The 24820-nt window shown below is 40.7% G+C and overlaps 1 protein-coding gene across 1 annotated transcript in view; it reads right to left on the reverse strand.

Annotated features, from left to right (window-relative positions):
* USP53 (ubiquitin specific peptidase 53) overlaps positions 1-24591 on the reverse strand; it is a 69468-nt gene extending 44877 nt beyond the window's left edge. The window contains exons 1-2 of the mRNA XM_063458253.1: positions 24125-24591; positions 9641-9733 (exon numbers count right to left, since the gene is read on the reverse strand). Coding sequence (XP_063314323.1) covers positions 9641-9733; positions 24125-24271 — 240 coding nt within the window. The 5' untranslated portion in view covers positions 24272-24591. The remainder of the gene's footprint in view (positions 1-9640; positions 9734-24124) is intronic.
* Between the last annotated feature and the right edge of the window lie 229 nt (positions 24592-24820).

Genomic DNA, 24820 nt, shown 5'->3' on the forward strand with positions numbered 1-24820 from the left:
CAGTGTGGTTTAATATAAGAACAGTGACTGAGTCACACCACACAAAAACAAAAGTTTTAGACTTTAGAAAAACAGACTTTTCCAAAATTAGAATATGTGTAAAGGAGTCATTATCAGACTGGAGCAATTTAAATGGAGTCCAAAAGAAATGGGATTATTTAAAAGTTGCACTACTGAAGGCAACAGAAAATTGCATTAGGCTTGTCAGTAAAAGCAAAAAATTCAAGAAACCACTGTGGTACTCCACAGATGTAGCCAAAATAGTAAAAAACAAAAAGTTAGCATTTAGTAATTATAAAAAAACCCAGAGTGAGGAAGACAGAATGACCTATAAGATTAGGCAGAAAGAGGCTAAGCAAGTTATAAGAGCTTCCAAATCACACACAGAAGATAAAATAGCACAGTCAGTAAAAAAGGGGGACAAAACCTTTTTTAGATACATAAATGAGAAAAGAAAAGTAAAACAAGGATTAGTTAGATTAAAAACAAAAGAAGGAAGGTATGTAGATGAGGATAAAGGTCTAGCTGACTGCCTCAATGAATATTTTTGTTCGGTATTTACAGATGAAAATGAAGGAAAGGGACCTCAGTTAAGAAAAAGGATAAATGAGTCATTTATTACACGTGAGTTTACAGAGGAAGAGGTTCTATTTCAACTGTCAAAAGTAAAGACAAATAAGTCAATGGGACCTGATGGAATACACCCAAAGCTATTAAAAGAGCTTAGTGGTGTACTAGCAAAACCATTAACAGATTTATTTAACCAATCATTGATAACAGGAGTAGTCCCAGAAGATTGGAAGTTAGCGAATGTTGTGCCCATTCACAAGAAAGGTAATAGGGAGGAGTCGGGCAACTATAGGCCAGTAAGCCTAACTTCAGTAGTGGGGAAAGTGATGGAAACCATGTTAAAGGATAGGATTGTTGAACATCTAAAAACACATGGATTTCAAGATCAGAGACAACATGGGTTTACTTCAGGGAGATCATGCCAAACTAATCTTATTGATTTTTTTGATTGGGTAACTAAAATTATAGATCAGGGTGGTGCAGTAGACATTGCTTACCTCGATTTCAGTAAGGCTTTTGACACTGTTGCACATAGAAGGCTTATCAACAAACTACAATCTTTGAGTTTGGATTCCAATATTGTTGAATGGGTAAGGCAGTGGCTGAGTGACAGGCAACAGAGGGTTGTAGTCAATGGAGTATATTCGAAGCTTGGGCTTGTCACCAGTGGGGTACCTCAGGGATCTGTACTTGGACCCATTCTCTTTAATATTTTTATTAGTGATATTGCAGAAGGTCTTGATGGTAAGGTGTGTCTTTTTGCGGATGATACTAAGATATGTAACAGGGTTGATGTTCCAGGAGGGATAAGCCAAATGGAAAATGATTTAGGTAGACTAGAAAAATGGTCAGAGTTGTGGCAACTGACATTTAATGTGGATAAGTGCAAGATAATGCATCTTGGACGTAAAAACCCAAGGGCAGAGTACAGAATATTTGATAGAGTCCTAACCTCAACATCTGAGGAAAGGGATTTAGGGGTGATTATTTCTGATGACTTAAAGGTAGGCAGACAATGTAATAGAGCAGCAGGAAATGCTAGCAGAATGCTTGGTTGTATAGGGAGAGGTATTAGCAGTAGAAAGAGGGAAGTGCTCATGCCATTGTACAGAACACTGGTGAGACCTCACTTGGAGTACTGTACACAGTACTGGAGACCCTATCTTCAGAAGGATATTGATACCTTAGAGAGAGTTCAAAGAAGGGCTACTAAACTGGTTCATGGATTGCAGGATAAAACTTACCAGGAAAGGTTAAAGGATCTTAACATGTATAGCATGGAGGAAAGACGAGACAGGGGGGATATGATAGAAACATTTAAATACATAAAGGGAATCAACACAGTAAAGGAGGAGACTATATTTAAAAGAAGAAAAACTACCACAACAAGAGGACATAGTCTTAAATTAGAGGGACAAAGGTTTAAAAATAATATCAGGAAGTATTACTTTACTGAGAGGGTAGTGGATGCATGGAATAGCCTTCCAGCTGAAGTGGTAGAGGTTAACACAGTAAAGGAGTTTAAGCATGCGTGGGATAGGCATAAGGCTATCCTAACTATAAGATAAGGCCAGGGACTAATGAAAGTATTTAGAAAACTGGGCAGACTAGATGGGCCGAATGGTTCTTATCTGCCGTCACATTCTATGTTTCTATGTTTCTAGTGAAATGTAAATCTGAATGCAACACCCCATTATTCCCTGTGAAAAAGAAAACTCCAAAAGGTGAGCCTGAGAAGTACAGGATGGTTCAGGATCTCCGTGCTGTTAATGAAGCTACCGTCCTGGACACCCCTCTTGTACCAAATCCCCATACTCTGCTCTCTGGAGTCCCACCATCCGCAAAATTTTTCACAGTCATTGACCTAGCAAATGCTTTTTTCAGTGTTCCACTGGACCCATCCTGCCAATACCTGTTTGCTTTCACCCATGAAATGCAACAATATACCTGGACTGTCATGCCCCAAGGGGCACAAAATTCACCAAGCCAATTTGCAAAGGCCATGGCCACCATCCTTGACCCATGGCAAGCTGAGCACCCAGAAGTTGTTCTGCTCCAGTATGTGGATGATCTGCTGCTCTGTGGAGATGATATACCCACTACTGAAAAGTGCTCAATTAGTCTGCTTTGTTATTTGGCAGAACAGGGATGCAAAGCTTCGCTCATCAAGCTACAGTTCTGCCAACCCTCAGTAATTTTCCTTGGACATTGCCTATCTCAAGGTACCAGACATCTTACCCGGGACCGGGTGAGAGCTGTACTGGATATTCCAACCCCAAGGACTTCAAAGTCTCTCCATGCCTTCCTAGGCCTCATTTCCTACTGCAGAGCATGGATCCCAGAAGCCTCCCTGCTCATGCAGCCTCTCTATGACGCACTTAAGTCTGACCCTCTGTTTGCCTAATGAAGCTCTGGACAATTTCAATGCTCTCAAACGTGCCATTGCTTCTGCTCCTGCCTTGGGCCTACCTGACTACTCAAAACCTTTCAAGTTATTTGTCTCTGAAAGACAAGGCCACGCAACAGGAGTTCTCACCCAAACTAATGACTTAAGAGGCCGCCAGAGGCCTATTGGATATTTCTCATGTCAACTGGACATTGTGGCCAGAGGGACTCCTTCCTGTCTCAGGGCTGTTTTTGCTGCAAGAGAGCTCATAGAAAGAACCTCAGACCTGGTCCTTGGCCACCCTCTGGTTGTTTTGGCTCCTCATGACATTTCTGCCATCATCAACCAAGTCCAGCTCAAGCACGTGTCTCCAGCCAGACACCTACGCCTCCAGTGCCATCTTCTTCTACCTGACAACATTTCCATCCAAAGATGTCAAGTTCTTAACCCATCCACTCTTCTTCCACTCCCTGAGGGGGGTACCTATTATGGATTTATCACAGATGAAACCTACATTTACCTACTTTGTGGATGTATCAAGAAAGTCATGCATCCACATTTAACATTTTATGAAGATGAGAAGCCTCTCTGTGAAGGCCCAGATTACGCCTTCTGTACCATGTGGTACAAACCAGACATTACTCCCGAACCTTGCTATGAAGATGAGCTTTACCACTGGACTGATGTGAAGCTCACTGCTCAAGATTTCTATTGTGACTCTGAAGGCAATAGCATGGTCTTGATCCAACTACCTCAACAACTTAACTACCTCTACCGCCATTGGGATACTGCTATCCCGCATATTCCTGTTACCAAATTGAAGACAAGATCATGGAATGATCTTGGGCCCATGGCAAAGCTATGGGCCACCATGGATGAAGAACAGCTACAGGAGAATGGTATTGTCAAATACCCAACAACTGACCTTCTGGAAGCATGGCCACGCCACTTCCTAGAAAAGGAATTTCAAGATCTGGTCATAGTGAATGATTATGACCCCGAAACACCTCATGACTGTTTTGAACAGATGAAGATGGAGACAGTACACCTACCAACTGTGCATGAGAATCCATTACAAGATCCAGATTTTACCCTGTTTGTGGACGGCTCAAGATATGCCGATGAAGAAGGAAGATATCATACAGGATATGCCGTAACCACAACAGACGAAGTTATCAAATCATCATCCTTACCGCCAGCAATGTCTGCGCAAGAAGCTGAATTACAGGCTCTGACCTCAGCATGCAAAATTTCCAAAGGAAAACGTGCCAACATCTATACAGATTCAAGATATGCTCTGGGTGTGGCACATGACTTCGGCCTAATTTGGAAGACACGAGGATTTCTTACCACCGCCGGTACACCAGTCAAACATAGTACTGCAATCAAGGAGCTAATGGATGCCCTCCTACTCCCTGAAGAAGTGGCCGTTTTGAAGGTAAAGGCCCATGGGAAATTGGATACAGATGAAGCAAGGGGCAACCATTTGGCTGACCAGGCTGCTAAGCTAGCAGCCAGGGATCTGCAGGAAGTGGATGAAGAAGTGTCCGGACAAGAAGAAGAAGAAGTCCCTATCTTTGCTCTGCAAACTCTTCCTACTGACTTGCGAATTTTGCGAGAACAACAAGCTGCCGTCACTCCAGAAGAAATCCAAAAATGGAAAACGAAAGGAGCCGTCCAAAAGGACGGAGTATATTACAACAACTTCAAATTTTGCCTTCCAAAAAATCTATACCCAGCAGTTGTCCAATGGGCACATGGGCCTGCACACCTGTCAAAGGAATTGATGGCCGCCCTCATACAGAAGTATTATGAAGCACCCGGAATCACAACATTGATTAGCAGCTTCTGTAAGGCCTGTGTCATTTGTGCAAAATGCAATCCACGAAGACCAATCAAGGTGCCTGCAAAACACCTGGCAAAGCCCATGTACCCCTTCCAGCGAATTCAAATTGACCACATCCAAATGCCCAAGAGTGGGCCCCATGAATATGCACTAGTCATAGTGGACATGTTCTCAGGATGGCCAGAGGCCTACCCAGTGGCCAATATCACTGCAAAAACAACCGCAAGACGCCTACTTACAGAGATAGTATGTAGGTTTGGACTCCCAGAAGTCATTGAAAGTGATCAAGGCCCAGCCTTCACAGCAACAGTGACTAAAGAAATTTGGACTGCTCTAGGGGTGACCCTAGCCTTCCACACCCCTTACCACCCACAAAGTAGTGGTAAAGTAGAGCGCATGAATGGCACTCTAAAAGCCAGAATGTTAAAAATGTCACAAGAAACCAAGATGCCCTGGCCAGAAAGCCTGTCAATAGCTTTATTTAGTGTTAGGCACACACCTAGAGGGAAGCATTCACTGTCCCCATATGAAATTCTATTTGGGACAGCACCCAGACTAGGTTGTTATTATCCGCAACAGTTACAGCTCCAATCAGATGTTTTAGTAGATTATGTAACTGAACTTGCAAGTGCCTTAAACAAAATACATGCCCAAGTTTTCTCTTCAATTCCAGATCCCGAATTGGATACAGGTACCCATAACCTGCTTCCCGGAGATTGGGTTCTGGTCAAGAAGTTTGTGCGGAAAAATACCCTGGAACCAAGATTTGACGGTCCATTCCAAGTTCTCCTGATTACCGCAACCTCCGTCAAACTGGCCGGTAGGCCAAATTGGATCCACGCTTCCCACTGCAAGAAATCTCCAGCCCCTGAGGAAGCAGATACCGCACAAGCATGTACCTCTGGTACACCTTCTCCTTAATCAGCCTTATGAAGGCCCAACAAGTAGCCATCACCAAAGATATTAGTGGGTATACCTTCTGGTATAATTCATCATGCACCCATGTGGCTACTTACACCTTTGACTATTGTGATATCGTAGAATGCCCGTTCCCCACATCACAAATCCAGAGTATTTACCGAGATATCCCTCATTCAAAAGATCCATATGTTTGTGTAGTTGACAAACAATGGGGGCACAATTGTAATCATTGGGGGGCGGCGGGATGGAATGCCGGGCCTGCCTGGGGTTACAAACCAAAAAGTGCCTTATCTAAAGTAGATGATCATGGTAGATCCCTTCTCCAGAGAATGACTTTGAGAAAGCCTGGGGGGGGTACACCAATGAAATTAATCCTTAACATTGAGCATCCAAGCCCAACGGATGCAGACCAGTATGTGATGGGAATGTATTGGAAAAAGGGTTCCTACCGTAAATTAGGGCATTTCTTCTTAAAAGATATGTGCAACTCTTCTGAGTGGCAAGGGGCCACCCATATGGTCCCTAACCCATTAAAACCTCATATCCAGACCTTTCAAGACATGATGGCCATTGCAAACCCCACCTTTGAAGATACCATGGCCGCTGAAACAGGTTTTAATGATGTAAATTTATGGTTAGAATGGATGAAATATAATGCTAATAAGCATAATAAGACTGCATGCTATGTGTGTGGTGGTGCCCGGCCTCACCTGGGTACTGTACCTCTAATCCTGCCAGTAGATATAGAGGAATGTGTTTTAAGCCTTTTTGCCTATCACTATGATTTTAACAGGTCCATATGTATTGCATGGACAAAAGAGTATCCTCTCCTAACCAAGGATGTCAAACCCCCAGATGGTATTACCGTGTATAAAGGTAATTACACTTGTTATGCTAATTATGATGGAATTGGTAAATTCTTGGGTAACTTCTCTAAGGGGTATTGTGCTACCTACAGGAGTGTCTCTATGAACTTGTTGCAGTTTCACACCAGGTCATTAGGGGACATCTACTGGTTGTGTGGGGATTTACAGCTGAGATCCAGAATGGACAAGGAGTGGTGGGGGGAGTGTACTTTGGCTAAAGCTATTATGCCTATACATATCATCTCTGACACACACCTCGTCACCCATGAGTCCAGACACACTAAGGTTAAGCGTGACGCCCCAGTGAAAGGAAGTTTTGATCCTCATGTTTATATTGATGCTATTGGGGTGCCTAGGGGGGTACCCAATGAATTTAAAGCAAGAGATGAAGTTGCTGCAGGATTTGAATCACTTTTTTCCATAGTTACCACAAACAAGAATTTAAATTGGATAAATTACATTTATTATAATCAACAGCGTTTTGTTAATTATACCAGAGACGCCCTCCAGGGATTGGCCGAACAATTGCAGGCCACATCCCAAATGGCTTTCCAGAATAGAATGGCCCTAGATATGATCTTAGCCGAAAAAGGAGGGGTTTGTAAAATTTTGCCCGACACCTTGACATGTTGTACCTATATCCCAGAAAACACAGGCCCTAATGGTAAAGTTACATTAGCCATAGAGAAATTAAATGACCTGTCTATAGAGTTGAAAAGGAATTCTGGGATACAAGATCCCTGGGAAAGATGGTTTGGTTGGATGACAGGATGGCAAAAGGCTTTAATGCATATTGGTATGGCTATACTAATTTTTCTTTTTATCTTTGCTCTTCTCTTTTGTTGTATCCTCCCATGTCTGAGAAAATCCCTCATGAAGACTGTTGACCAAGCGGCACCCACTTTCACCCATCTCGAAGTTGATGACCAAGATTTCCAAGACATCAACTCACCCTGTCTGCCGTTGCAAACAATCCCTTATGTTGATAAAGTGCAGGAATTCTAGGAAGGGACTAGCTCAGGGACAGCATCTGTCAGTGAATGGTAAAGGCCCCGTGTGGAGAAGTGGTGGGTTAGCTGCCATGGGATACCCGTGGGTGTGAAGTGTTCGAGAGCCATACTGACGGATGAGTTAGCCTATTAGGGTCAGATCTAGGGACAGTCTTGCACTTTGCATTAACACCAAGCTAGCGGCCACGGGGTTTCTGTGCCTTTGGGTTAACACGTCTTCCTGGTACTAACTTAATAAAGTTTTATCTCTTAGAATCTAACATTTCATAGGGGGGACTGATGTGGGATTATTTAAAAAAACCTTATTGTACTTGTATTCAATTATTGCACTAACTCCATTTTAACTTCATACTGTGACAATCCTCCATTTTGTCCTCCTAACCTGACTTCTTCAATACTCCATTTTGTCCTCATAACCTAACTTGTTCATTTTAAAACTACCTTACATGACAGAATTTCCCAGCACATCTAATACAATAGAACAAAGACTGTATTTTCTATAAAGACATGATTAACACAGAAATTGCTGACTTTTCCTTAGATTTGCAACATAGTATAGTTTGAAGGCCATGAGAACACAGTAGTAATGAAATGTTCTATTCATAAGAGACCTTGCACCTGGCCACGAGGCCTGAGATCACCGACCGTGTAAAATGACGCTCAAGACCCCTTGTCCCCCACCCGTGTCCAGAACAATCCCACCTCTTGGTGGGTGGACACGGGACTAACCACTTAGTCTTCAAGCCAATTAATAATATTGATAGGTGGACACTAATCCCGACACTTAACAATTAATCCAATTAGATGTTTATTTGCTGATATTCTAATAATCAATGATGACGTAAAATGTCTCTTAAAAGGACCTGCGCGTCCGCTTTTTAATCACTTGCCAATAAATTTTCTCGAAGTTATTTTAACCTGAACCTTGTGTGTCAGACTTAATTACTTCAGCGTATATACGCAATTTATTTTATTGATTTGGACAGGAACAGATAGACATTTAAACAGTTTGGTTTACTGCTAAAAAGTACCATAACAAACTCAAGGTAAAAAGTCAAACTGAGGTTATGGTTATAGTGGGAGTGCTCCTTTAATCAAATCAGCAATAATAAATAAAGCCAAGCAGAACAGGAGGAATGAATGGACTATATAATTTATCATACAGACAATATTAGATGGACCATTTCTGACTGATAATACATACACACCTGGGAAACTACCAATAAGGTATACCAATTGGGATTTATGTAGCATTACTTTTTAACAGTAAATAATCAAATGTTCACATGCAGAACAGTACATTAACGTAAAACTCCAAGCATCATAACCACTCTAGTGCATTGTTGATAAAGAAAGGAGTTCCAATACATAATTTCTAAAGAAAATGGGAGCCGGCTACATTTTCTGTTTTCTATTTAAAGTAGATGTTCCAGCATCTTTGTTTTGTCATACCATAGCTTGTCCCCCAATGATTGCAGCTGAGTCCCTCCCTGCACCCAGATTCCTCTCCCGAAAAAGTCATCAAAACAAAACACTAAGCCCTCAATAAACACTATCCTAGCAACCTACTTTTCTACCCTATCTCTACCTTTTGTGTCTCTATACCAACTTCCTCTAGCATGTTAGCTCATTGAACAGAGCCGTCAATCCCTCTGCGTCCAACTTGTCTGGTAACAAATACGTGTCTGTTAGTCCACCCATTGTACAGTGCTACGGAACTTGTTGGTGCTTTATAAATAATAAGAATTTCCAGTTAACTAGACGCACACTCATGTTCCTTCCTTTCCGGAGTGGGTGTCAGACTAAGAAATTGCAATAAAATAAACTATATTTGGACATACCTGAGACTATTATTCATCTAAGCAATTTAGGTCATATGCTACTTAGATAACCATTCTACTTTCCACTGGCAGTCACAGGGCAGAAAAAAACTAGTCAACCTTTCATTTTTATCCTGTCTCCTGTATTTTTATTTCATTCTTTTACTAAGTACCATTTCCCTCTCATACACCAAACCCTGAACAAAATAAACAAAACTTACCTTTAATGCACAGAATATACAGGCATCCCCTAAACAGACATGTCCAGTCAATCCACGTAAACTCCGTCGGAATATGTCCAGTTGCCAGAGAACCTGCAGAATATATACCAGTGATACTTAGTTACAGAGCTCAAACCATGAACCACTTTTACAGAGGTATTTACTAAAGTGAGAATTCAAAGTGAATTTAAAATTTAAAGGACCACTCTAGGCACCCAGACCACTTCAGCTTAATGAAGTGGTCTGGGTGCCAGGTCCAGCTAGGGTTAACCCATTTTTTTTATAAACATAGCAGTTTCAGAGAAACTGCTATGTTTATAAATGGGTTAATCCATCCCTCAAATCCTCTAGTGGCTGTCTCACTGACAGCCGCTAGAGGCGCTTGCGTGATTCTCACTGTGAAAATCACAGTGAGAGCACGCAAGCGTCCATAGGAAAGCATTGATAATGCTTTCCTATGAGACCGGCTGAATGCGCGCGCAGCTCTTGCCGCGAGTGTGCATTCAGCCGAATGGGAGGAGAGGAGGAGGAGGAGAGCTCCCCGCCCGGCGCTGGAGAAAGAGGCAAGTTTAACCCCTTCCTCACCCCAGAGCCCGGCAGGAGTGGGACCCTGAGGGTGGGGGCACCCTTAGGGCACTATAGTGGTCCTTTAAGGCCAAAGAAGATGAAATAAAAACTGATTCAAATAATTTTTCCAATTTGATTATTTTGACCATAAATTTGAAATTCACTTTAAATACTCACTTCAGTGAATAATCCTGTTAGACTTAATACAGGCATATAACACCATAAAACATAACATCCAACCCAACACATTGGGCAATAGCACTCAGTAAAATCTAGCTTCTGGATTCAAGGAGCAGTGCATGTAACAGGGGAATACTGGCTAAACTGTACATGTGTTTACCTTACAGATAAAACGTAATGAAGGAGAAAAATGAGAAGTTGTAATATAACCCAAGAAATATGGACGTCTGCTTCAGTAAAAGTTAAACTATTTCAAATTAAAACCAAGCAGAAACATTGAAATATAAAATGGCACCATACTTTTCTAGAAAATGCTGCAAAGTAAAGGGCTGCTTCAAACACAAAGAATGTTTGTTGACATAAACCACTTGTTTTGAGCTGGGATAAGAAAAAAGAAAAAAAAAAAAAAAAAAAACACACACACTCACTGGATCTCCAGCTCTGAGCAAGCTACACATTATTGAACTACTATGTATTTGGCAAGCAAATGTTTAAGGGAAACGTAACTTCCCAACAGCTGGAGTCTTGCTGATTGCATGCCTAGCATGTGACTCATTGGCACAGGGGTAAGAGTGGCCTTTGAAACAGCATATAAGTATTTTAATAAGCAAGAAAAACTAGCTTTGGGTGTGTTAAGTGGCACCCTACGAACGTTAAATGAGTATGCATATGGCTTATACATACACAACAGAAAAGTAAAGATCAATCGAAATAGACACAATTACAGGCTAATCATTCATATTAAAGGAACACTGTCTTTTTAAATTATTGAACAAGGAACAGTCACAGTCTGAAAAAAGATTCTCCATTCCGAGCAGTAACTGGAAAAAAAAAAAAAAAAGTACAGATTATTTACCTCCCGTGATGCTCAGGGATGTGGGGATGTCCAGTTGTTAAACCTCACACTCCGGTATCCATCCCACTAGGTCATGTGTGCACATGCTAACGCAAGTTCTTCATGCATTATGGGGGTCACAATGATTTTTAGCCTCTCAGGACTGTAATCGTTTAACTATTAGTGATTAGGTTGTGCAACTGAAATATACTAGAGATGACAGTTACAGAGGTGTAGGGGAATGTATTTTTATTTTTTAACAAAATCTACTTGTCCAAGGAATCGAAGGGGTGGCCAGGTCTACTTGTCCTGACACAAAGAAATTTAGTGTTTACTAAACCTGGAATTAAATCCAAATAGAAAACTGAGGCAAACTCTACCAAACCTTTCCAACTTGGTTACTCACAATCTTTTGCCTCAGTTTTTTCATTCGGATTTATAAAAATCTGGAATTTAGTGATTAACCCTAAGTGATGTTGTGTGTAGTATGTGTGGGATTTGTTCTGACAAGGTGTTATGCATGTGCTTGCTTTGCCCCTCCCCTGCAGAGTGTTCTGCTAGGGAGGAGGTATATCTGTGGTTAAAGTACCTGGAGGGAGGAATCCACAGTAATCGCTCAGTCAGGACCCGGCACTCAATGAGTTAGAATGTAGGCTGGGAATCCTAAGAACTGCTCTCTGACTCTGAACGCCAGACCGTAAGAGATTACTGTGGTCTACCACATGTTCCCTGTCCCCACACTTCATCTTCTATGTCCTAGTTAGCGGCCATGCCACTTGTTTGTTGCAATTCCACATTCATACAGTTAGCCTTTGAATTTAGTTTAAATTACTGTGAACAGATTCTTTAGTACAGGGCTTGACAAATTTGCTTGGAATCTAGGAGCCAGTTAAAGTTAGGAGACAGGTATTTCTAACTAACAAAGCTTAATTTTTAATGACAAAAATACAATTCTTAAAAGGGACACTATAGTCACTACAGCTTAATGTAGTGCTTCTGGTGTCTATAGCCTTGCAAATATTTTAATGTAACACTGCGTTTTCAGAGAAAAGGCAGTGTTTACATTGCGGTCAAGTAACACCTCTAATGACAATCACTCGGACGACCACTAGAGGTACTTCTTGGGTCAGGCCTGCACAGTGTGTAGCAATGTCGTTCAGCGTCTTCACACCGCACGGAGGTGCTCAATGTTCCCCATAGAGATGCGGATTAGTGCCAGAGCAATAGCCTCCCGGTGCTTTCCTATTGGACAGCATTGGCTTGGCGGAGATCATCAAGATTGATTCTCAGCCATGGCGAGACCGGCACAGTGTGGGAAAACAGGCGACTAATTATATATTTTTATTTTCCTTCAATTTCAATTTATATCCACCCCGCTTCACTACCTTTGGCTTGGCGAGAGCAAATGACAGCCTTATGTAAGTTATGGTCAACCTAAGTCTTGTCCATAAGATAAAGTAGTACCTACTTTGTCTTCATGTATTTACAGTTGGCACAATGCAGTAAGGCAAGTAACAAACCTGGCATTCACTAAACCCAGACTTGCCCATTAGACTGCCACACAGAGAACAGATTAGTGATTAGTTACTCCAAATAACACCACGCGATTCCATGTTGGCATTGTACTTAGTGAAGTGAGGCATGCATGGAGCTGCTTGGCCATGGAAACCCATTCCATTAAGCCCCCACCGCACAGTTTTTGTGCTGATATTGATCCCAATGGAAGTTTGAACTTTCAAGGTATAGATTCAGCAGGGCGTTGGCGACTTTTACACATCATGCGCTTCAGCACTGTGACCCAGCTCTGCGACTTTACATGATCTTCCCCTTTGTGGCTAAGTTGCTGCTGTGCCACTTTCCAATAATACCACTTACAGCTGACTGTGGGATATCTAGTAGGGATGAAATTTCACAAATTGACTTATTGCAGAGGTTGCATCCTATCACAGTACCATGCTTGAATTCACTGAGCTCTTCAGAACGACCCATTTTTCCCCACAAATGTTTGTAAATGCAGACTGCATGGCTAGGTGCTTGATTTTATTCCCCTGTGGCAATGGGTCAAGAGGTGTGTCCAAATACTTTTGTCTATATAGTGGCACACTCTCTCTCTCTTATAGTGTTAAATTCCATGGATAAAATTATTTACATTTATTAAACAGGGCAGTCTAAGGCAGCACTCTAACGACTACAACACACTGCAATAGCACTCTAACAATTGGCCGATAACATATCAACCTATTATTAGCTGCCCAAATCAATACTTACCTATCAGCTGAGTGGCTGAGGGGGGGAGAGAGGAGGCAGAAATGATTTAGCACTAAACTAAGATGGCACCCAGAGATTCCAGATCCCATAACAATTTCACGGATATTGAGTTATTATGGGGTCACAGTGGACCTATTAAAGAAACCCACTTAAAGCAGGAATGAACAAAAAGTACATAATTCAAGGCAACAACAACTATACATTATAGAACAAATGTGGTTACAATTCCAATCCAAACATTACAAAACAACACAAACTGCCTGAAATCTGCTCAAGTTTATATACTGCATTATACTTCACAGTTTATGACTTTTCCATGGTTTCAACTTTGGGGTTAAATCGTTCGAGAAGATAAGACTGCACAAGGGGCCTCCTGGCACCATTAAAGCTTCAGTTAGATGAAACGGTCTAAACCGTCCCTTTAAAGTGTACAAAGAATTATCTTATATTTCTAGGTCTGTCACCATTTCAACAAAGCAAAAACTGTGTTTTAGCAAGATATTAGTATTACAAAGAATTTTCTAAAATTCTAAAGACTCCTTAAAATGGACACTTTACACCCCTAATGAATTTTCACTTCTGAAGTGCTTTAGGGGTTAACCACATGTTGCTTAACTTATTTGATAAAAGAAAACTCCAATTATAATAAATCAGTTGACATGTTTTTTTACTCTGTGGCTGCTGCTCCCAATTCCTTCACGTGGCATTGCATGTAATATTAAATACTAAAAAAATAAAACCACGGACGCAGTTTTATTTAACATGACTTCATTCTACAGCATTGTGCAAGAAGTCAGGATTGTAATAAAAAGCTTAGAAGTGAAGAGCTACTAAAAACAAAAAAATAATAAAAAAAAAAATATTAAAATGTGGGCATCAATCTTAGAACACCAAAATAACTAAAGTGGCACTGTCACATGCACTAGAGTACCGCCATGATGTCTGCTCCTGGCATTGAAGAGGAGCAGGGCAAGAAAGATGGCGGCGCATTTAAGAGACAGATTCAGGTAAGTAATGGCGATGAGACCGTTGGGGGACTTTGTGATTTCTCCAGATGTGACAGTGCCGCTTTCATTGGAAAACAAACTGCACCTAATTTTGCACTTTATTTAATATTTTTGGATAAGCTTTTCAAATTATTTAATATTTTGAAAAATATTTTAATATATTGATGTTTTATATAAACATTTTAAAAGTTTATACAAAAATATTAAATAATAAAAAAAAAGTGTATCAAAACATTTTAAATCAATTCCTTTTTTGGAATATGTTGTAAGTAATAGAATAATCACACACTACTGCACTGAGTTAATTTAGCATTATTAGGCTTATATAACAGTCTGACAATGAATGACAGTAATGCCCGAGCCAGATTTACTCATACCTCAAACATTCCAGGCACAGCTTTCTCATATAACCCATCCAACCAGTTTTCTGCCCCTCTAAAAATACAAAGTGATGTTTTACCTCTAGGGGACTCATAAATAACAGCGTCAGGTTATGCTTAGCTGATAAAAGCACCTAAAGATTACGTGAGAAGGGTTCAAAATAAATAAGAGCTGAATTTGAGATATGGAGGTTGGGCTCAAACACACAACACACCTAGAAGACACACACTGCAGTGGGACCGCTCAAAGTCTACACTTATGGGGCATCATGTAGGAGCTTGCAGAGCTTCAGGGGATGCTGCATCTTTGTTACAGATATTGTGCATTAGAACATAGACTTCACCTACAAGTTGTTTATGTGACTGATGAATTGTTTGAACAAGGCCTAAGAAGTTGAAACACAAATATAATGGAGGGAAGATGGAGAGAAATTATACTTTATACAATTTACATGGTAGAAAACAGTATACATTAACAGGAAAATAAAGTTATAGTCTCACTTTTTTTTGTTTTACTAATTACATACAACAATGTAAAATTAAAAGTGCTTAAATGGGTTTTTGTGCCCAGAAATATAAATATTTTTTTTTTTTTTTTAAATCCTTCTTCAGAATAAAACTCCATATTTATTAAATATACAGGGCCATTTTCCCATGCTTGCTTTTCAATTCCTGGGCTGATGCCATGGGAAGGCAAACAAACAATGAACTTAAAGGGACACTCTGTATGCACCCAGACAACTTCATCTGATTGAAGTGGTCTGGGTCAAATGTAAAACAAGGCGTTTTTTGTAAAAACTGCAATATTTACAATACAGGACAAAGACAGCCTCTGGTGGCTGTCTACCAGACAACCACTAGAGGCGCTTCCGGTAGTTTACCGGACTCTTGCTCCCCTAAATGATGGTGGATGTCCTCACGCTTGAGTCAATGCTTTTCCATGGGGAGGGTCTAAAGCGCTTCGCGGGCATACGCATAATGTTCCACCCATCGGATAATGTCAGCGTGACGACCCTGCGCCAAAGTACATTGGCACTGGAACTGGATGAGTAAATAAAAGGTTTTTAAACCCTTCATATGCTGGGGGGGAACCATAGTGTAATCCCTATAACATAGACCTTTCTAACTGTTATTCACAAACACTTATTCTAATGTAGAGTCCATATAAATAAATAGGAGTCTTATCTTACCAACTGAGGCCTAGTAAAACTAAATTGGAGTACCAACTGCTTAAAAAGAGAAAAAAAAGTTAATTGATGCATCAGCGGCTACACATGGTTATGGCAATATTAAGTAGCAGCTTCTTTGGGTTATCACTGACCCAAAAGACCACATCGAAGGATAAAGGGATGTCCTTGTAGTCCCATATTTGACTAATACAGAGTTATGTTTCATGTATACAATGTAGATTTTGAGATTACAACAAAATGACAAAACCAGACATGCTGATGTCCATTTCTTTTTGTATAACTACAATCAAAATTGTTTGTTAGTCAGCTTTAGTAAAACCTATTCACTCTATGCTTAGAAAGAAATGTATTCATAAACAAGAGGTTGGAAACAAACAAAAACACTTTCTACTTATAAAGGAAGTATATTGTAGTGTCGATTGGAATTCGAGAGGATTTCCTTCCTTCTTTGAAAAGTCCCTTGGTGGTTTTTATCTGTAATTTTCTGAATTACACGGAAAAACACTTAAAACATTAGGAAAAAAAAAAAAGAAAAAAAAGACCTGCATAGAAATGTATATATTGAGGAGGGAGAACAAATACAAAAAAACAGGTTCTGGATGAAATGTGCATTATAGCAATGCTAGCTCCCAAGGTACAAGAACCGTCTGGTTTCTTTACAAGAGGCCACATATTTGTTGTGGTAGAAATACAAACAAAATCCAACATCTCAAAACAAAACAAGAACAAAAACCTAAAACACAGCAGGATGAATGCCTGCTACATTTCCAAGGGGTTCATTGAAATGAGTCCTATGGAAGCACTGTGATATGCAATAGGCTTGTTCGTGACAGTTTTATGCAAAGCAATCCAGCTGCTTCAATTAACTTCCACAGGTAGTGCATTCATTCCGCCCTTGGATAATTTTAAACAAAGTTGTATCTTACTAAAACAGATGAGAACAACTCCTATGTCAATCTCTGTAGAAACAGCAGATCCTAAGGATTTACTACAAACAATGGAAATGTACAAGTGCCACATCTATGCTTGGAATGGCCCTTTAACAGGAAGTAATGGAATACATGCATACATACATACATACATACATAGTTTGGCATGTGGGAAGACCCATGAACACTAGTCAATCAGGTTTTGAATTCTGTACTTTACATTGCACATTAGTTGTATGCCCTCTATACAGTCGCTTACATTCCATATTCCAAGCATATCCTGTGGAATATATTAGGTAGCCAAGTTAGTAAGAAAAATAAAATCACAAAATATTCCAATATATTATTTACAATTCCAGTAAGTTTTTCCTTAAAACTAGACTACTAGTTGTCTTTGTCTTGTCAGAAAGGCTTTAATGAATATACCACCACACACTCACTATTACTGCACATGTAGAGTGTTTCCTATAAAGATCCACTGTATCACGATATTTGCAGGAAAGCCATCCATTCATTTAAATGTATTACTATAGGAAGATATTGTGATTCGATAGTAGATCATTAGCTTGGTTGTTTACATCTCTATGACAAAATAGCAGCACAAATAAATGACAAAATATAAGCAAAAAACATTTAAAACATGCATTGCCCTATACAGGGAGTGCAGAATTATTAGGCAAATGAGTATTTTGACCACATCATCCTCTTTATGCATGTTGTCTTACTCCAAGCTGTATAGGCTCGAAAGCCTACTACCAATTAAGCATATTAGGTGATGTGCATCTCTGTAATGAGAAGGGGTGTGGTCTAATGACATCAACACCCTATATCAGGTGTGCATAATTATTAGGCAACTTCCTTTCCTTTGGCAAAATGGGTCAAAAGAAGGACTTGACAGGCTCAGAAAAGTCAAAAATAGTGAGATATCTTGCAGAGGGATGCAGCACTCTTAAAATTGCAAAGCTTCTGAAGCGTGATCATCGAGCAATCAAGCGTTTCATTCAAAATAGTCAACAGGGTCGCAAGAAGCGTGTGGAAAAACCAAGGCGCAAAATAACTGCCCATGAACTGAGAAAAGTCAAGCGTGCAGCTGCCAAGATGCCACTTGCCACCAGTTTGGCCATATTTCAGAGCTGCAACATCACTGGAGTGCCCAAAAGCACAAGGTGTGCAATACTCAGAGACATAGCCAAGGTAAGAAAGGCTGAAAGACGACCACCACTGAACAAGACACACAAGCTGAAACGTCAAGACTGGGCCAAGAAATATCTCAAGACTGATTTTTCTAAGGTTTTATGGACTGATGAAATGAGAGTGAGTCTTGATGGGCCAGATGGATGGGCCCGTGGCTGGATTGGTAAAGGGCAGAGAGCTCCAGTCCGACTCAGACGCCAGCAAGGTGGAGGTGGAGTACTGGTTTGGGCTGGTATCATCAAAGATGAGCTTGTGGGGCCTTTTCGGGTTGAGGATGGAGTCAAGCTCAACTCCCAGTCCTACTGCCAGTTTCTGGAAGACACCTTCTTCAAGCAGTGGTACAGGAAGAAGTCTGCATCCTTCAAGAAAAACATGATTTTCATGCAGGACAATGCTCCATCACAAGCGTCCAAGTACTCCACAGCGTGGCTGGCAAGAAAGGGTATAAAAGAAGAAAATCTAATGACATGGCCTCCTTGTTCACCTGATCTGAACCCCATTGAGAACCTGTGGTCCATCATCAAATGTGAGATTTACAAGGAGGGAAAACAGTACACCTCTCTGAACAGTGTCTGGGAGGCTGTGGTTGCTTCTGCACGCAATGTTGATGGTGAACAGATCAAAACACTGACAGAATCCATGGATGGCAGGCTTTTGAGTGTCCTTGCAAAGAAAGGTGGCTATATTGGTCACTGATTTGTTTTTGTTTTGTTTTTGAATGTCAGAAATGTATATTTGTGAATGTTGAGATGTTATATTGGTTTCACTGGTAAAAATAAATAATTGAAATGGGTATATATTTGTTTTTTGTTAAGTTGCCTAATAATTATGCACAGTAATAGTCACCTGCACACACAGATATCCCCCTAAAATAGCTAAAACTAAAAACAAACTAAAAACTACTTCCAAAAATATTCAGCTTTGATATTAATGAGTTTTTTGGGTTCATTGAGAACATGGTTGTTGTTCAATAATAAAATTAATCCTCAAAAATACAACTTGCCTAATAATTCTGCACTCCCTGTATTTCTTATAACAGATGTAAACAGTGGCAGCACTATGTTGCTATGTGCGACCATCAGATATTTTACTCCCTGCTGCTCAGCACAGTTTATTCTGTCCACCAAACAATATCTGCGCAATGCATGGAGAGATCTGTATTTCAGGACTGGCAGCTGGATCTCGCATGAAGTGTGTGTGTGACTACAAAGGGCAGTGCAGGAATATACCAGGGCTAAAAATTTATAATCGCCAATAGCCATGTGAGAGTGAAAATGTAGCCCTCTTCAGTAGAAATGTAACCCTAGTGAACATTCCATGTATTCTCCAGTAACACCTAAGGTCTGGCTAGCAGCATAATACATGGAAGCCATGAATAGAACATATTCATCTTGCATTCCAACTCATTGTCTTTGTTATGATCTTATTCATTATACATAACATAATTTCTAACTTATAAAACGCATTCTTGTGCAGGTGATTAATTCCATTGAATACTCAATGAAATGGCAATATAATCTTGAACATGTGTATCAAACAGCAACAGCTAGTTCTATGTAATGAGATGCCTGCCATCAATGGGTGGATCTTGCAACAATTCTGTTGGTTTTGCCTCAATAAATTTACCACAAAAAAAGAAGGTAACAGGTCAGCTAGCTTAAAAGGCAAAAAAAAAAAAAAAAAACAATGATCCTGAACAAGCACGCATTCTTGAAAGTAACCTGTCATGCCAGATGTATGTTTATGTACAAAAAAAAAAAAAAAAATCCTAAAACAGTAATCATATAATTTATCATTTAGATAAACAGTTTGCTTTGGGAGCAATTCTAGTTTTATTACTTTCTAGCAGCCCCATGCCCAGATGTATGTGGGTATTAACCCCTTAAGGACACATGACATGTGTGACATGTCATGATTCCCTTTTATTCCAGAAGTTTGGTCCTTAAGGGGTTAAGCTACTGTAACACCAATCCTACCTTCTCTCCTTTCCATTATTATTGATATTTTCCATCTAAACAGTGAATTACCATGCTGGAATCTCATCCTCAAACAGGGTAATCATCCCTCTTATGATCAACATGCTGGTTTTACTGCCAGCAGCCTGATACCAGAACATCCTATACTGGGGAAAGCACTGTGCCAGAACAAGACTAAGAATTCCTAAAGTGACAAACTAACAGATATCCGAACAAGCAAAATTGGGCAGGACCTAACAAAAGTAGTAATTATTGGCAGCCACTAGAAGTGTTACTATCTCTGAAAAGGCAGATTTTACAATGCTGAGCTTGTAGGGATAGGACACTAGACCCACTGCATTAAGTTGTAGTGGTTCTGTTGACTTTACTGTCCCCTTAATGCTCTTTAACAGAAGAGTATGACAAGTGCACTAAGCAAGTATTAATTAAATCATGTGACTTGAAGGGACGCTGTAGGCACTACACCTATTTCATCCCATCCATTCAATTTCTTATGGTGCCTGGAGTCCCCTGGCACTGCCCCCCATTGAATGCTAAACCATTTCAAGCAGTTTAACACAGAATTAATGTGCCTGGTTTCCCATGGGCTAGCCCCCACTGGAAGTATGGATTACACTTCCTTGTAGTCATAGTGATTCATACCTGCAATGGGCAAGGTGATAAGATTGCCAGGTTTGGGCCAAAATAACCAAACTGGCTCCTGAGAAGTAGTCTGCATAACACTTGCTTAACGCGACTAATATGATAAATAATCAAGAAAATCAGGAAGCCACCATAACAATAATTCTAATGAATACTCCATGTTCTGTGCCATGTGGAAAAAATATATACCACCATAATTTTTCCTGATTCCTCCCAATTTATTTTGAAAGACAGAAGTGCTCAAAGCTCAATTAATATAGTGTTAATATAGTGTCCCTAACATATCATGAGGCAATACATTACAAAATATTATTCCATGTCTGCAAATCAATACATTTGCTTGCCATTTTACTATCATATCGTGCAAAAATAATTATTTGCACATTTCATACTTGACCAGTCCCTTAAAAGTGCTTTTACTTTGCAAACACACATATTCAACATTTTTCTTCTGGGTGGAATTCCACATGATCCATCCACACAGAAATTATAGCTCCTATGTTCAAAATAATAAACTTAAAGGGACACTGTAGTCACCTGAACAACTTTAGCTTAATGAAGCCGTTTTGGTGTATAGAACATGCCCCTGCAGCCTCACTGCTCAACCCTCTGCCATGTAGGAGTTGAAACCCTTTGTTTATGAACCCTAGTCACACCTCCCTGCATGTGACTTGCACAGCCTTCCATAAACACTTCCTGTAAAGAGCGCCCTATTTAGGCTTTTATTGCAAGTTCTGTTTAATTAAGATTTTCTTATCCCCTGCTATGTTAATAGCTTGCAAGACCCTGCAAGAGTCTCCTGTATGTGATTAAAGTTCAATTTAGAGATTGAGATACAATTATTTAAGGTAAATTACATCTGTTTGAAAGTGAAACCAGTTTTTTTTATCCATGCAGGCTCTATCAATCATAGCCAGGGGAGGTGTGGCTAGGGCTGCATAAACAGAAACAAAGTGATTTAACTCCTAAATGACAGTGAATTGAGCAGTGAAATTGCAGGGGAATGATCTATACACTAAAACTGCTTTATTTAGCTAAAGTAATTTAGGTGACTATAGTGTTCCTTAAAAAGAGGACAGTTTTCCAAAACAGCTTTAGACCAGTTCAGTACCAGACACAACTGCACACAAATGAAAAGTATGTGTTTTGCCTCCTTATAACTGTACATGGGAGATTTTATTCTTGTACATAGTAAAAGAAAAAGGAAACAAATGCTTTCACCAATTTTAGCGCAGATCAGGTTGAGGTATCCCTGAAACCATCAAAAAAAAAAAAAAAGCCAAAAGGGTAGTGAGGGAAATCATTCATAAAAGTAATATGTATAATATGAAACCATCTCCCTGAAAGTCAGAAGAGCAAAAAGATCTATCAAATGATAGGTACATGTAAGGAACACTTGGAAGATTAAAGGAACACTGTAGTCACCTAAATTATTTTAGCTAAATAAAGCAGTTTTAGTGTATAGATCATTCCCCTGCAATTTCACTGCTCAATTCACTGTCATTTAGGAGTTAAATCACTTTGTTTATGTTTTTGCAGCCCTAGCCACACCTCCCCTGGCTATGACTGGCAGAGCCTGCATATAAAAAAAACAAACAAAAAAAAACTGGTTTCACTTTCAAACAGATGTAATTTACCTTAAATGATTGTATCTCAATCTCTAAATTGAACTTTAATCACATACAGGAGGCTCTTGCAGGGTCTAGCAAGCTATTAACATAGCAGGGGATAAGAAAATCTTAATTAAACAGAACTTGCAATAAAGAAAGTCTAAATAGGGCTCTCTTTACAGGAAGTGTTTATGGAAGGCTGTGCAAGTCACATGCAGGGAGGTGTGACTAGGGTTCATAAACAAAGGGATTTAACTCCTAAATGGCAGAGGATTGAGCAGTGAGGCTGCAGGGGCATGTTCTATACACCAAAACTGCTTCATTAAGCTAAAGTTGTTCAGGTGACTATAGTGTCCCTTTAAACTAAACAAAGTTCAGAAACACAGTATTATATAAGTAATCAAGTGTGATATGTTGGCAGTCCTCTATTCTGTAGAATGGATTCTAAAGTATGGGAGGTCAAAAGTAGTTATAGTTGTTCATCAACGGTGGAGCTACTTAAGTTCATGAGAGTAATTTGCTCAACAGCTAGCTACTTTTGGCCACCCGCATTGATTGTTTCTGTTACTTATCATAGTAACAAAACAATTACATTTTTGAAAAATAAGTTTAAAAAAATAGGGGACCTTTATTTTTTCCAGTGTGTAATAATGAAACTGCTTTGTATTTAACCAGGTCATAGCATCTCATTAGGTGCCGTTTGGAAATGATAAAGAGATAAATTGTGTCTCATACCCTGGAAAACAAAACACAGACACACTGGATGGACATAGGCATGAGCTACATTCTGCAAACTATCTTTGTGTCATTTTTGGCACACATGAAGCTTATACAGAATAAGGTGGGGAACATATGTAAATACAGGAACTGGCAGAAAATTCCTTGGAATATGAGAAGACAGGTCTGGCTCTCTACAGGGTGTCAAAAAAATAAAAACCATGTCCAATGATATCATGGTTCTTCTTGGAACTATGAAAGTAGGCAGCTAGACACTACAGCCATAGATACAACACACATTATATATATATATATATATATACACACACACACATACACACACATAAACATATATAAGTTTATACTCTATTCCTGTTTATGTGTAGTATAAATACTTGTACACAGGTAACCATGTAAACAGAAGGCTACATAAAAGCACAATATTCACCATACTAACAGGTTGAGCTTTTTCCGTCTGACAGGCTGTTTTTGTTATTATACCCTTTATTTGCTGTGTGCTGGACTGTGGCATTTGTACAGATAAATGACAATAATCCAGTTTGCCAGTAATAAAGGAGTGATAGCACAGCACACAATAAGCACAGCATGGATGGCTAGTACTGCCTGCCCAGGTGTTGTTCTATTTCCCAGGATGCTTTGCCTGCCCAGGTGTTGTTCTATTTCCCAGGATGCTTTGCCTGCCCAGGTGTTGTTCTATTTCCCAGGATGCTTTGCCTGCCCAGGTGTTGTTCTATTTCCCAGGATGCTTTGCCTGCCCAGGTGTTGTTCTATTTCCCAGGATGCTTTGCCTGCCCAGGTGTTGTTCTATTTCCCAGGATGCTTTGCCAGGCAGGTAGTATAAACATGTGGGCTGTCATGGTCACCCTATGCTCACACCTGTAGCTCTGGTTTATCTCTGCACTCCAGCTATTGAGGACTACCACTCCCATGATACCTATGGCCAGCCAGACCCCCCCCCGGCGGCTCACCTGCACGGCGCTGTTCAGGAAGCAGCTGTTCTGTCCGGGCTCGTTGAAGAGGCCTTTAGTGGGAGCCAGGGAGAGCACGCTGCCCGGCTGGTACACCTTGCCCAGGTTCCCCCCGGCCTGGCGGCGGAATAGTTTGACCCAGGCCATAGTGCGATAGATCCAGGGTATAAGGCACGGCAGGTGGGATCAGTCCGCGATCACACAGGTGTCAGCATGCCCGGTGCGGTGCATGTCATCTCAGCCCCCGGCTCGGTCCGTGCTAGGAGGGAGATTCCCGAGTCTTCGCAGTGCCGCTCCTGTCAGTGCGCTGCGTGCCGCCTCCAGTGCTCTACGCCGTATACTGAGTGAGGAGAGGAGGGGGCAGCGCAGACAGCCAGGGAGAGAGGGGGCGTGGCCAGCCCAGGGGCGGGGCCTGGCCGCAGGGATACGAGTTGGAGAGCACGCGCAGCTATACCTCCCAGCTGTCAGGGCAACCGTCACTTCACTCAAACAGTTACATAGATGACCGAATTAGCGGCCAGCCCTCAGTCCGCTCGCGGGTTAGCGGTGGCGCAGTGGAGCCCGATCAGCTTCTCGGCTTTCGATTGGCCGTCCTGTTCGCGGCGGTCAGGTGGATGCACGCGACATCTTGCTCCTCCCCCAACTTCGGCAGCTTTCTCAGTTTGGAACCCGCTCACCTGTGCGTGACGTGACGAC

The sequence above is a fragment of the Pelobates fuscus genome, chromosome 6, assembly GCF_036172605.1.
Source record: "Pelobates fuscus isolate aPelFus1 chromosome 6, aPelFus1.pri, whole genome shotgun sequence".
In the NCBI taxonomy this organism is placed as follows: domain Eukaryota; kingdom Metazoa; phylum Chordata; class Amphibia; order Anura; family Pelobatidae; genus Pelobates; species Pelobates fuscus.